The sequence below is a fragment of the Odocoileus virginianus genome, chromosome 11, assembly GCF_023699985.2.
Source record: "Odocoileus virginianus isolate 20LAN1187 ecotype Illinois chromosome 11, Ovbor_1.2, whole genome shotgun sequence".
Classification (NCBI taxonomy): Eukaryota; Metazoa; Chordata; class Mammalia; order Artiodactyla; family Cervidae; genus Odocoileus; species Odocoileus virginianus.
The window spans coordinates 45413945-45428502 of NC_069684.1; the positions used below are offsets into that span (position 1 = coordinate 45413945).

General features: G+C 34.3%; 1 protein-coding gene across 7 annotated transcripts in view; it reads right to left on the reverse strand.

Moving 5' to 3' along the window:
• Positions 1-14558, reverse strand: part of AKT3 (AKT serine/threonine kinase 3) — a 264755-nt gene that overhangs the window by 72370 nt on the left and 177827 nt on the right. For all 7 annotated transcript variants that reach the window (XR_011490377.1, XM_070474384.1, XM_070474383.1 and 4 more), the window contains 2 exons: positions 11153-11218; positions 10622-10690 (listed from right to left, as the gene is read on the reverse strand). Coding sequence is in view for 6 of the 7 variants with exons in the window: in XM_070474384.1 (XP_070330485.1) it covers positions 10622-10690; positions 11153-11218 (135 nt within the window). In the remaining variant the exon portion in view is untranslated. The remainder of the gene's footprint in view (positions 1-10621; positions 10691-11152; positions 11219-14558) is intronic.

Genomic DNA, 14558 nt, shown 5'->3' on the forward strand with positions numbered 1-14558 from the left:
TACATAATATTGTTGAAAAATTAAAGAAGATGTAAGTAATTGGAAAGATATACCATGTTCATGGATCAGGAGACAATACTGTTAACATGTCAATTCTCCCCAAATTGATCAACAGATTACAATATTAATTAAAGTCTAGTAGACCTTCATGTAGAAATCAACACTCTATAATTAGTATAAAATGTTAAGCAAATAGAGTTGCCAAAATAATTTTTTTAAAAAGAGTAAAACTGGAAGACTCAAAACTGCCTCGTTTCAATACTCTAAAGCAAAAGTACTAAAGACAGTGAGATAAAACATACGGATTGATGGACATAGATCACAGGTGTCAGGGTAATTCAATGAGAGAAAAATAGTTTTTTCAACAAATACTTTTCAAAAAATTTTTGTTGTTGTTTTAGTCACTAAGTCTTGTCAGACTCTCTGCGACCCCATGAACTGTAGTCCGCCAGGCTCCTCAGTCCATGAGATTTCCCAGGCAAGAATACTGGAGTGGATTGCCATTTCCTTCTCCAGGGGATCTTTCTGACCCAGGGATCAAACCCATGACTCTTACATTGCCAGGCAGGTTCTTTACCACTGGGCCACCAGGGAAGCCCACTTTTTCGTTTACTCTATCCCTAAACCAAGGTTTATTGCAGACTTATAGAAGTCTTTCAAGACCTAAAGTTCTTGCCAATATGTAACAACAACATACCAAGAAAGCCCAGAACACCTGAGTTGATGCACTAAGTCACCCATCTGCACCAGCAGAAAAGATCAGTCCCTGGAGTCTTATCTCTTTTGCCTCTTTATCGAGAATTATGAAGAAGTTAATCAGGATAAATATGAGGCAGGCAAGATATCGCTACAAGTAAAAAGAATTTCTAGACTCACTAAATTGTTTTAAATGAATTTTAACCATGAGAGAAAAATTAGAAGTCAACAGCCCCAATTTTTTTTTTAAAAGGGCAGAGAGATAGTACTTTAAATTTTGAGCTTAGGAATAAAACTGTAACAAATATCTGGGGGTCAAGTCATGAGAAATCACTTCATGCTTAAGTATTTCAAATCATGATGCTACTGAATGAAACTGTGTCTGATTTGTTTATATGTAATTTTATTGAACTTTGCAAAACTGTCCAGAATGTTTATATACTCTTAACTTTAAAAGGACAAAGAAATCTGTGCTTATCGGTTTGTATGTCTGAAATCACCCATCCTAATCAGACACAAGCTTATTTACTGGAGGAACTACAAGGTTATATTTTGCCCCATAAGATCTGTTCCTGTTTAACATAGACTTAAAATCACATACTGCCTTAATACAATCCTATTTTCAACAAATATTTTTTCAATTAAATATCCAATTGCAAGAAAAAATGAACCTTGATTCTTTAATACCATAAACAAAAATTAACGAAGTGGATTACAGACTAAATATAATTCTAAAAACTACTAACATTTCTAGAAGAAACATAGGAGTAAATCTTAACAAAGTTGGGTTAGGAAAAGATGTTTTAAATTAAATCTCATATCTGTAAACCACCAAAGAAAAACACTGACAAACTGTATTTCATCTAATTTAAAAGTTTTGGGGTTCAAAAAAATACTTGTAAGTAAGATAGCACATCAGTGGTTATAAGGATAGGAGGTGATGGTAGAAACTGACTGTAAAGGAGTATGAAAGACTTGTTACAATGATAGAACTGTTCTATATCATGATTGTGGTATTGGTAAACAACATATTTGTCAAAACTCACTAATTTATACACTTTAAAGTGGTAAATTTTACTGAATATAGGTTACATATGAACAATATGACTTCTAAAAAATGGATTTAAGTAAAAATAAACACAGAGAAAAAATTCCCCACTAAAAAATGAAACGGCAGAACACAGACTGGGAGAAACTACTTGCAAAACATATATATGATAAAGTACTTGCAAACAGTATAAAGAAGTCTGACTACTCAATATTAAGAAACCCAATCAAAACATGGACCAAAGATTTTAACAGATACTTCAATAAAGAAGACACAACATGGCAAATCAGCACAGGAAGTGTTCAATACCATTAATAATTCAGGAAATTAAAATTAAAACTGAAAGATGCCATTTCACATCCAAAAGAAGAGGTAAATAAGAAAGACTAACCATGCCAAGTGTGTCAATGATGTTAAATAATATCCTAGAAATGCAAAATGGTACAATTTGGCAGTTTCTTATGAAGTTGAAGATACCAAATGACACAGAAATTGTGTTCCTAGATATTTACCCAAGGCAACTGAAACTATACATCCACACAAAGATTTGTACTGGAATATTCACATGAAATTTTTTCATAATAGCCCCAAACTGCAAGAAAATCAAATATCTACTAAAGATTATATAAATATAATATATCCACATAAAACCATAAAAAGAATAAACTCCTGATATAGGCAACAGTATTGATGAATTTTTAAACTATTATGTTAAGTGTAAGAAACAGAACACAAATGACTATACACTGTGTTTTGATATTATAGTTTTAAAAATATTTAAATATTATTTTGCTACACTGTCCTTTTTTTTTTTTCCTCCTTCCAAGTTTCCAATTTATACACATAATGTGCCTTCTGTTTTCACTCTCTTAAAATGTTCACTCTGGGGTGATCCTACCTTTGTGCAAAAAGTGTGACTACATTGAAATTGCCATCCTGTGCCAAAACCACAAGAAAAACTGTGAAAACAGATAAATGCCCAGTCAGCTCCAGGAGCTTCAGCCACTTCATCTGATGTTCCACATATAAAAGTAAGAGACTTAGACGTTGAGGCTAGACGAGTCTTTGGATTATTACTTCCAAGCAGAGATATATTGGTTTAATGAACTGGGGAATTTATCATTGAAATATGGGCTTCCCTGGTGGCTCAGACGGTAAAGAATATGCCTACAATGCGGGAGACCTGGGTTCAATCCCTGGGTTGGGAAGATCCCCTGGAGGAGGCCATGGCAACCCACTCCAGTATTCTTGCCTGGAGAGTTTCATGGACAGAGGAGCCTGGTGGGCTACAATTCACGGGGTCACAGAGAGTCAGACATGACTGAGCGACTAAGCACAGCACAGCAGCCCTGAAACATAAAATCACACAGCAAAAAACACTCCCAAAGGTATTTTGCCTGAACTTTATGTACTAATGTGAATATTATAATGCATCCTTCTTGGCTTGGTACTTTTTAGAAAAGCTCTGGGTGAAAACAATAGAATTCTGATAAAAATACTAATAACTAAAATGGTTAGCAAAGAAGTTACTTGTCAGACTCCTGACAATATAGATATTCGTACATCTGTAAACTTAGAAAAATTTTAAAAATCACTATGAATATGAAATGATACTTTTAATTTAAAAGTCACCCAAATCACACCTCCATAAATTAGTAAGTAGATTTAGCATGCTGACTGCCGGCACTTCTGTCTCATGTGAATTTAAAATGAGATCACTGAAGACAATACACCACCAAGATAATGAGAATCTAAAATAAGTATGAGAGACTCTCAAGATTGGCATGAAACTAGAAGTTATATGCAAAAAATAAAATTAATTTTATCAAAGGGCTTACTATAGAGTATACAATGAGCTAAAATATGGACAGATAGTAAACAACTGAAAATGTTAGCTTCATTTGTACCCAGATAAAGAATATAGAAGAATGTGAAAAATTTATCAGATGACTAACATTTCTATGTTATCATTTTCCTTTCCCTACTAATCAATCTCTTATCAATCTCCAGGAGATTTTAGCCTGGAGAAGGATTTATAGAGGCTTGTTTTACAGACCTGAAAGAAATAAGGCCACGAGTAAGGATTTGGGGAAAGAGTCCTACGTAAAGACATTCTAAATCAAACTAAACAGTTTTCAGTTTACTCTCCTCTTCCCCCACCCGCCAACAATATTTTTCTGCTTCTCATATAAATTTGATAATACCTAACCCATCTGGCAGTGCAGGAGATACAAGAGACATGGGTTCGATCCCTGGGTCAAGAAGATCCCCTGGAGAAGGAAATGGCAACCCACTCCAGTATTCTTGCCTGGAAAAGCCCATGGACAGAGAAGCCTGGTGGGCTATGGTCCATGGGGTTGCAGAGAGTCAGACACGATTGAGTGCGCATACACACATACACCCACACAAGCTACAAAAAGAGAGTGGCTTGGATATGTTAGTAGCAGTGTGATGGGTCACATTATTAGAGTGCTTTTATAATCAGTTCTCCATGTGCTGATTTACTGTCTACCAAAGTAGACGGTTGCACCGAACCATCATAACTTTGTTCTACTGAACTCCAAACCAACCCTTATATAGTCAAGGTACATAACATTCATCAAGCCATAAAAAAAGAATTCATGGTATTTTGCTTAGGAACTAGTGAAAGTCGCTCAGTCATATCTGACTCTTTGTGACCCCATAACTTTCCCTTCTCCAGGGGATCTTCCCAACCCAGAGATCAAACCCAGGTCTCCTGCTTTGCAGGCAGATTCTTTACCAGCTGAGTCACAAGGGAAACCCAAGAATACTGGAGTGGGTAGCCTATCCCTTCTCCAGCGGAACTAGTAGCAGAGGTCAAATCCAATGAATTCAATTGCTATCTTTCAGTTGTGTATCTTTACTCATACACTCAATATACTTCCCTTAACTTCTAGGGCTTTATATAAAGATAGCTGAGCACCAAAGAATTGATATGTTTGAACTGTGGTGTTCAAAACTGTAATGCTTTTGAACTGTGGGGACTGTGGTGTTGAAGAAGACTCTTGAGAGCCCCTTGGACTGCAGAGAGATCCAACCAGTCTATCCTAAAGGAAATCAGTCATGAATATTCATTGGAAAGACTGATGCTGAACCTGAAACTCCAATACTTTGGCCACCTGATGCAAAGAACTGACTCACTGGAAAGACCCTGATGCTGGAAAAGATTGAAGGTGGGAGGAGAAAGGGATGACAGAGTATGAGATGGTTGGATGGCATCACCGACTTGATGGACATATGTTTGAGTAAGCTCCAGGAGTTGGTGATAGACAGGGAAGCCTGGCATGCTGCAGTTCCCGTCCATGGAGTTGCAAAGAGTCAGACATGACTGAGCAACTGAACTGAACTAAAGTGAACTTCTAAGGCTTCTCTTGTCTGGCTGCTTCTACCCAGTATCCTCCTTAGGCTTCTCTTATCACCAATGTATCCAGTGTTGGTATCTTCAGGCACCATCTTAGCCATTTATCTTTCGAACTACACACTATTCTCATACTGGACATCTTCCCTTCCTTGGTTTCAACACTGCTGCTGAACTCTATTTGTATCCCTGACCTAACTCTCCCACCTCCTTCAGATTCCCTTGAGGTACCTCACATACAGGATGATCAACTCAGAAATCATTCCTTTTACTGTTCCCTGATTTTACAAATAGCCAAGTACCCACACAAATTCTCCAAGTAGCAAATAAGGAAACTGTGTGATGTTTTCCTTTCTTTCCTTTCAGTCATTAAATCCCGGAAATCCTATACCTGAACAGCATTTAGAATTTGATTCCTTCTCATTAATATTGCCTCAGTTAACAACTTACCGGTTTTTGAACAGGTTACCTAAATCTTCCACCTGCAGTAGCTTCTAAAACCGTTTCTCTGCATCCAATTTTATCTTTTCCAATACAAGCCTCATACCATTACCAAAGTGTTCCTTCTAAAACATTTCATAAGAAATCCTTCCATGATGCTTCACTGCATTCAGGATAAAATCTAAATTTCTTGGGAGAGATCTGGCCTAACATGACCCTAACTACCTGGTTACATTCTTCTGGCTTTTCTCTGCAGGACTCTGCGCGTCATTCATACCATGCTACATCTGGGGAGGTAGGGGAGAGCTTGCATGAGCTCCCACATTCTAAACACTCTATTTTCTCTCCCTCTCTTTCTTACTTATGTAACTTACAGTCACCGTTAAGACTTAGCTCAGCCAAGTACTTGAAGAAGTGTTTCTGACCATGCCATTCTCCCCCTTCCTTTCTCTTCCTTTTGGACTGATTTAAATCCACATTCTCTGTATCCCACAACAACCAGTGTTTTCATGGCAATAATGACACTGAATATGTATATTTTCTTGTCTGCGATTAGATACTCATCTTTTCAAGGAAAGTACCATATTTCCCTTATTTCTACATCCTCTGGTGTCCAATTCATTGTAATTGCTCATTAAATATTTAATAGGCAAATGGATTATACTGGAGTGGATTCTGAACTTAACATATAAACCATCAAATAAACCAAAACCACCCTTGGAAATTCCTTAGGAAGGCATTACACTGAAGACCAATCTGCTGCCTCAACACAGTTAAGCCAGCACAGTTTTTCCTCTAGCACTGAAATACTAGTTTCTTTGGAGGACCCTCCACACTTACAATCCACTGAATGACATTATTTTATAAAAACTATGCATTTTTAAGCACTAGAATTTCTATCCCATGAAACTCCAAGTATGGCAAGTAGAAACTGACATGGAGTAAAAGAACAGCAATTTCTCTCTCATATTGAGGTTACTCTGAATATGCTTAGCAAGAGGAATGGCAGAATCACCATTTTCTTCCTTGCTACCTTTCCACTCTCTTTTCTTCCCCTCCCTCACCCCGCCTTCATTCCTATCTATGTTATCTGTTGCTAAGCGTGTTTATTTGAATTCATATAAATTATGATGTGACTCCACTGTATTGACACGCCTATAAGGATTGTTCACAGCCAGTATTTCTCTCATAATCTATTCCCACCAAGATTATGTAGCACTTTAAACAATATTCGCAAATAGAGGAATATACAAGCATAGCCACAAGCATGCTAAACTCTTGTGCCATCTATTAGGCTGAAAGAAGTTCAAACATTCACAAAAATGTGAAGAAAGTATAAAGAAACGTCTCAGCTGCTGTACTTACATTTCAAAATAAATATTCCAAAATATAGGCTAGAAGAATACTACGGCTAGTTGAAAATCATCAGACAATAAGGATGAATGTTCAAAGAGTCAGACACGACTGAGCAACTGAACTGAACTGAACTGAGTGAAAACTCAGCTAGTTACTAATTAACTTCAATGGGTCCACTAAAGAAGCCTATCTCAGATCAAACACGGGACAGAAGAGATTTGAGGATGCTGCCATTTGGGTGAGTACTAACAATTCACCAAAATAAAATAAGTCACCATAAGCATACACTGAGTACAGATTTGCTTCTCAGAAAAACTTAAGAACTTAAATAACCCTATCAAGTTCCAAGAATTAAATAAATAACTATTTGTATGTGTTTATAAAGCACATTTTAAAGTATACTTAAAATGCATAAAATGCATTTAAAAGCATATTTGATAACTTAAAAGAATAAAAAAACTAAGAGAGTACACATATAAAACTTTCATTTTTTTCAAAAATCATGTAAACATAATTATATTTCCATTTTTTATATTTATGGCAATTCTATAGTTACTATACATGCATGTAAAATTACATTACCATATAAAAGTGTACCTGCTTCAATACATAAAATAATTTAGTTTTTATCTATAGCACACACCTAAAACAGGAGTTCTGAAAAAGGAAAAGAAATGCCAAACAAGAGAAATAGTGTAGGCATTTCAATGAGTAAGAAAACCACCTGGCTAGCTTGAAAATCTACTTCTGTGTAAGAAAAAAATATTTTAACAATCATCAATTGATTAATTGTCTACGTACTCAAGGTTTAGAACAGAAGTACGAGTGACAACTAGCTCCTTCTACTAAGCTTCCAGGCAGCTTCCCTTCATCCCACCATCTAAAACTCTTCCTTCTTTCCTATGAAGTCCCATGGTCATTAATCTATATACTTCTGATACCAGAGATAATTATCAAGTTTACACTTAGTATAAATTTTATACTTTATCTTTCCCACTAGACCATAAACTCTTTTATTAGAGTAAGAGCTATGCTTAATTCAGATCTCTACACCCACTTATCTACCAGAGTACACTGCTCATTCTCAATAAATAAATATTTCATAAATACACAAAAAGATAGGTTCTCCTGAAAATACACTTTAAGCATTTTTTCTAAAGAACCTATGTACCACATTACTCTATATTTTTCTTCCTACATCTCAATAGTTCTTACTTTACCAGTTTTTTTTTAACTCCTTTATTTGACCGCTTCAAGTCTCAGTTGGTATGTGTGGGTTTAGTTGCCCTATGGTATGTGGGGTCTTAGTTCCCCAAGAAGGAACTGAACCTGTGTCCCTTAATTGGAAGACAGAGTCTTAACCACTGGGCCACCAGGGATGTCCCCTCTAGTTTACCACTTTTGCTAACTTGTTTTATCCCTGTTCCTGGAGGGAAAACTTTTCATCTATTTGCTTATTTGCTCATTCAAAACATCCAGTAAGTGTCAAGTTCCTACTATGTGTCAGGTAGTGAGTTAGCTGCCAGGGTTATACCAGTGGGTAGTCTTTAGGGAGCTTTGAGCCTAGTAGGAAGGACAGATAAGTAAATAATTATAAAGCAATGTGCTAATTTTTATGATAGATACAAACACATGATACTAAGAGTATTTCTATAATTTAAAAGTGCTTCTCCAACTTTTTGCCTGCAGTTTATCATTTCCCTATATAATATTCTCTCCACTAGTCATCCATCCATCTGCCTACCTATCTTTCTTCCTTCAACTTTAATATACACCTTTGATACAAAATACAAAAGATGCCCAAGAATAAAGTGAAAAATAAGACTTCCTCCCATCTTTCCCCCAGTGATTCAGTTTGCCTTCCTGAAGATAAGCACTAATGTCCAGTACATAATTCAGAGATAGTCAATGTACACACAGACATATATGCACACATATATGGTCTTACTTTAACATGTCAGTAGCATACTTTATATTCTGTCTGCATCTTACTTTTCTTATTTCATAACATATCTTAGAAATTACACTGTCTCAGCCCATATAGGGTAACATCATTCTTTTTAATGAATATAAAGTATTTCACTGCATGAATATCTAAGTAGACTCCTGGAAGTGAAATTCCTGGGTCCCAGAATATGTGTATTTTTAATTTTGATAGATACTAACATAGAGACTTCACCAATTTAAATTTCCTATAAAACAGGAAATATTCACCTCCATAACTTAAATTACAACCTTTATGGGAATGGCTCCCAAATCTATATCCATATTCTGACCCTTATTTATTCTCTATGGTATCTCCACATATATATTTCTTGGAACCTTAGGATAAAGCTTTTTAAAACCCAATTTATAATTTTACTCTTAACACACTCTTCATAAGTTCACTACACATATTAATTCTCCGTGATCCCAACCAAATGCTTTTCTACCCACATTCAATTAATGAACTGTTAAGACAGATCAATCCTATATAATTATAACACCCATCTTCTTTTTATTTTCTCAGACATCTGACAAGGGTCCAGTTCAGAATGCCTGGATTATTAAATTCTAGCTAGTCAACTTGTTCCTCTGTACTTGCCTACCAGTGATTTTGCTCAAATCATTCTCTCTGCCTGAAATATCCTCTCAAATCAGTTCCCCTGTTGGAATTTCATTAAGCCTATCCTAAACACTAGATCCATTCATAACAAATTTCCTTTTATGAATTTATTAACACTTAGATCTTTCACTATATTCTAATTTATAATACAGTTATAAGATAAATTATAAACTCAACACATTTTGATAAACTCACACTGCCAAGGCACTCAAAATGTGTTTACCAAATGAATGAATGAATTTTTTGCAATGCACTAATTCCTGTAAGTCAGATAATTCAATAGGAGAAAACATGCTATAGAGGATAATTGCTTCTTCTTTCCTTACCTCTTTCCCTCTTTCCTTCCTCCCTCTCTTTCCCTCCTTCCCTCTCCCTCCCTCCCTCTTTTCCTCCCTTCTTCCTTCCCTCTCCTTCCTTCTTTGCTTTCAGGTAATAAGATTATTTTAAAGTCTGTGAGATACAGGCCCTATTTAAGAATTAAATTTCAGAATACTCACAATGTGAAATATTTCCAGTAAACTATATTTTCCCCTCGCATTGATTTTGATGAAAAATAGGGAAAAGGATAAAGAAATAAAGGAAAAGGTGAATATACTATTACAATGATTGAATTTCCCTTCAAAACTAAAAAATCATCTAAATACAGTCAAGGTTACTCTTAACTACTATGTAGAAGAGAAAATTCAACCGCAATGTACCTGTGGCCTATTGTTAAACTGAGTTTAAAATGGGTGAAATAATTTTTTACAAGTTTCGCAAAAACTTGCAGAAGAACTATGTAAAGCACCATAAACCCTATATGTCTGGTTTTCAAAATTAACCGTGATTTTAAAAATCACTATCCGTAGTAAAATTTACATTTAAAAAATTAAGAAAAGAGTTGATTATGCTTCCCTATACATAAAGTATTGCTAGTTAAAAAAATAAATGATCATTATATTTCATTAAAAATTATTCAGCTCTCATTTACTAAAATAGTAGAGAGCTATCAAATCTCTATCAAGAAGTAGAGAACTATTACACTATAACTTGTAAATACTTTAGAAAAACAACAATACTACCATGCAAATGCAAGTGTTGGTTATATTTGACTCACCTCTCCCCCATTAACATATTCCATCACAAAACACAAACGGTCTTTTGTCTGGAAGGAATATTTCAGGGACTTGAAATGAAAAAGAAAACATGTTATATTATAATCCTACATTTTTACAACAGTATCCAAAATAGAACACTTAGAAACACTAAGTGTGATTGATAAATTGTTCATGTTCCTTAAGAGTCTATTTATTCCTTTAAGAACACTTAAATAAAAATTTATGAGAAATATAAAACACATTTTGTGAAGATCAGCAATGGGCATTATTTCGGGAAAAACTAAAATTATAATTATTAGTAAAACAATCCTAACTCTTAAAAGTTTCTTCCTTTTGAAAGTCTATCTGTTTTTCTTAATCTTAAAACACTTCATTGGGACCAGGAACATACAAGAACTTTGCAAATCAAAGAAAATGGCATACCTAAATAAATGTGACTGAAAATGTTACTTTTCATACTCAATTGCTGTAATAAAACTCCCTTAAATATAAAATGTTACAATTATAACATCTTTCCTCTAGTCACTTACTGTTAAAAAGGGATGTCTAGTGTTCTTTAATACTCTGCTTTCAGTTAAAGTGTGTGCCACTTCATCCTATGAAAGAAAAAGGCAAATAAACCTTTAATATATGCTCCGAGCACAAATAATACAAAAATTTCACCATTTCTCTAAGACCAGAAGAAATTAAACCCAGACACAGAAAAAGATTTTAAACATATGCTCCTTTATTGCTTAGCTTCTCTTCTACCAAAAAAAAAAAAAAAAAATCAAATTAGTGATTTAAATCAGATGGCTATAATATATAAACTCAGTCATACTTTATCAAAGTATATCAATAATGATATAATAATAAGCAAAAATTACCAGGGACACAAAAAATGAGATAGTAAGCCTTTCCCCTTGAAGAAAATGTCCTGTAAGTTAACAGCTAGGTATGGAGTTGTTAATATTTCCATGTTTGTATTACATTGTATTCAGGGGGATACAAAGGATATATTTCAGTAAAGATCATAGAATTGGTAAGTCTTCTACCTAGAAGAAAAATAAGTTATTGAAAAGAGGAACACAGTACACATTAAGAGGTTTAATTCTAAATTATACATTTCAGAAATATTTGTATTTAAATTGGTATGCTTATCTCAACGTTCTTTATTAATAAAATGTATTTCAGTGTCAAAAAAAAAAAGAAATAAAAATAGTATAAAACTGTATATTTTTGTTTTGTGGTTTTTTAGCATGCTTTTCTTTAGAAAAAAAAGAAATTAAAAAAAAAATCATAGCCTATTATAGGACACTTTCAAGATCTGGATATATTTAAAGCCAAAAATACACTAAGATTGTATTTCCTCAATTTTGTACATAAATTTCATCTTGACATCAAAAGTGAATTAGGGAAGATTTTCTTCAACAAATGGAGAACTGGAAAAACATTTCTTATCTCAAAAATAACACTATCTTAAAGAAGAAAGGAAAGGGAGATAAATGCTGAAACTAACACAACATCTCTGGTTTCTACTTCTGCCAAGATCCTAAACAAAGCCCTTGCTGGATCAATTTATTAACACAGCCAGCAAATCAACATTATAAGTAAGAAGTGGAAACTTTAGGACACTGTATTAATCTTTACAAAAGCATCTGACCTTATTTAGACTTAGAAGATAAATGAGCAAGAGAATGATCAAAGATGCTAAAATACAAAAGCCATTCCAAGAGAGTGAAACCAATTCATTTTTTAAAATTAACTAATTTTGCTTGGAGGATAATTACTTTACAATATTGTCATGGTTTCTGTCATACATCCATATGAATTGGCCAGAGGTGTACATGCGTCCCCTCCATCCTGAACGCCCCCCCCTCTCTCCCCCCACCCTGTCTCCTCCAGGTTGTCACAGAGCACCAGCTTTAGGCGCCCCACTTCATATGTCCAACTTGCATTGACATATGGTAATATATATGTTTCAATGCTATTCTCTCAAATCATTCCATCCTCTCCTTCTCCCACTGAGTCCAAAAGTCTGTTCTTTACGTCTGTGTCTCTTTTGCTCCCCTGTACATAGGATCATCAGTACCATCTTTCTAGGTTCCATATGTATGCCTTAATATACGGTGTTTGTCTTTCTGTTTCTGACTTACTTCATTCTGTGTAATAGGCTCTAGGTACATGTGTCTTTTTCAATTAAGTGTAACGACATAGTATTTAAAACCAGTGAAATAAAGTATGGGTAAGAAAGCATTCAAGTCTTATTTGGTTAATAAGAACCAAGTTTAAATGCTCAAACATGAAAACCACCATCATATCATGCCATAAATTTTAAATTAATTAGAACACCAAACATCTTAGTAAAAAATACTAAATATAAATGATATCAGAACTTATTTCTATACCCACGCTTACCATAATGATTAGTATACAGTAGGTAGTTGTTAAATGTTTGTTGAACTTAACAGTTTATCATAGGAATGAATTCCAAGATGTCTCATATGTGGAACTTTCACTCATTCAATCATTTATTTTTTCAATAAATATGAAACAAATATACTCTGGGTATTCTATCCACTGAAGACAGGATACTGAACACCACAGACAAAAGTCCTGCCCTCCTGGAGCTATCATTCCAGTTGGTTAGATGGTGGTCAGCATTAATGGAAAAAACAAAGAAGACAAGGGATTGCTAAAGTTTATGAGAACCATATAATGGATACAAAATACATGATTAAGGATTATACAAGTGGCTATTTTATGGGCTATAAAGCTGAATTCATTGATTAAAAAATGAAATCCTTGACATGCACTTACTAAATAACAATAACAGTACAAATGTAAAATAATTTTTGTAAAAAAGACTCCATGATTCTTTTGCTTATGGAGTTGACATGCTAGTGGAGAAGACACTGGTGCATATCAAATTGGTACACATCCAATTTAAGATATAATTATGAATTCTGATAAGTGATCTTATGAGAAAGTGGGGTAAAGAAGGAAAATTAATGCTACTGGAAGATCACAGGTTGAGTAACATGATGGTGTAGGATTTGGGGATTGGGGCACACATTGATTTCTGGTTTTAAATTTGCTCAAGCTCCTCTCAGAAGGACAGCAGAAACAGGAGTGATCGGTTAGGAGACAACTGCAGTGTAAGAGTGAGAAACTAGGATGGCTAGGATGACTGCAGTGGCACCAGGAGCAAGAAAAATTGTTTGAAATATTTTTGAGATAAAAAATTAACAGTGAAAAACTAACAGCAATATGCTTGCAACAGAGAATAAAGCAGAAGTATTACTTTATATGCAGTCAGAGAAGGCAACATTTACCAGTTATGCTTTAGGATTTTAAGTGATGTGAGGCAGTAAACTAGGAAAAGACTAAAAAAAGAGAAGTATGAAACCCATTTGGAAAAGATATCCTAGCGCTTCAGTTAATATTTCTGGCAGCTATTTCATTCTATTTTGTTGAAACAAGCTCATTATATGTAATAGTTATTTTTCTAAATCACTTAGTAAGTTCCATGAAAGATTATTTTTTTCCCCTAAATTCTGTAATCTGCCTAACCACATTAAAGGAGTCAAGTAAAGATGTAGGTAGGCAAAAGCTAAAACAGTATTTCTTTGTTATAAGAATGAAAACAGAATTAATACCATGCACATATATTTTATGTATTAAAATGTATTTTTTACCATACTTTACATCTGATCAAATTAAAATTTTCTCCTTAATGCACATTTAATGGTACAGTATTTCACATACTAATTAGTTTCTGCTATGAAGATAAGGTATGCACAAGCTAAAAAGTAAACACAGATGTCAATAATTTTTAATTACAGTTAAAAGCAACATGTCAAAACAAAAAGTTATAAATAACACTGATAAATCTTAGGGGCTAAAACAATATGATGCTTTTCTAAAAATCCATTTGTTGATCATGATTACAAATAA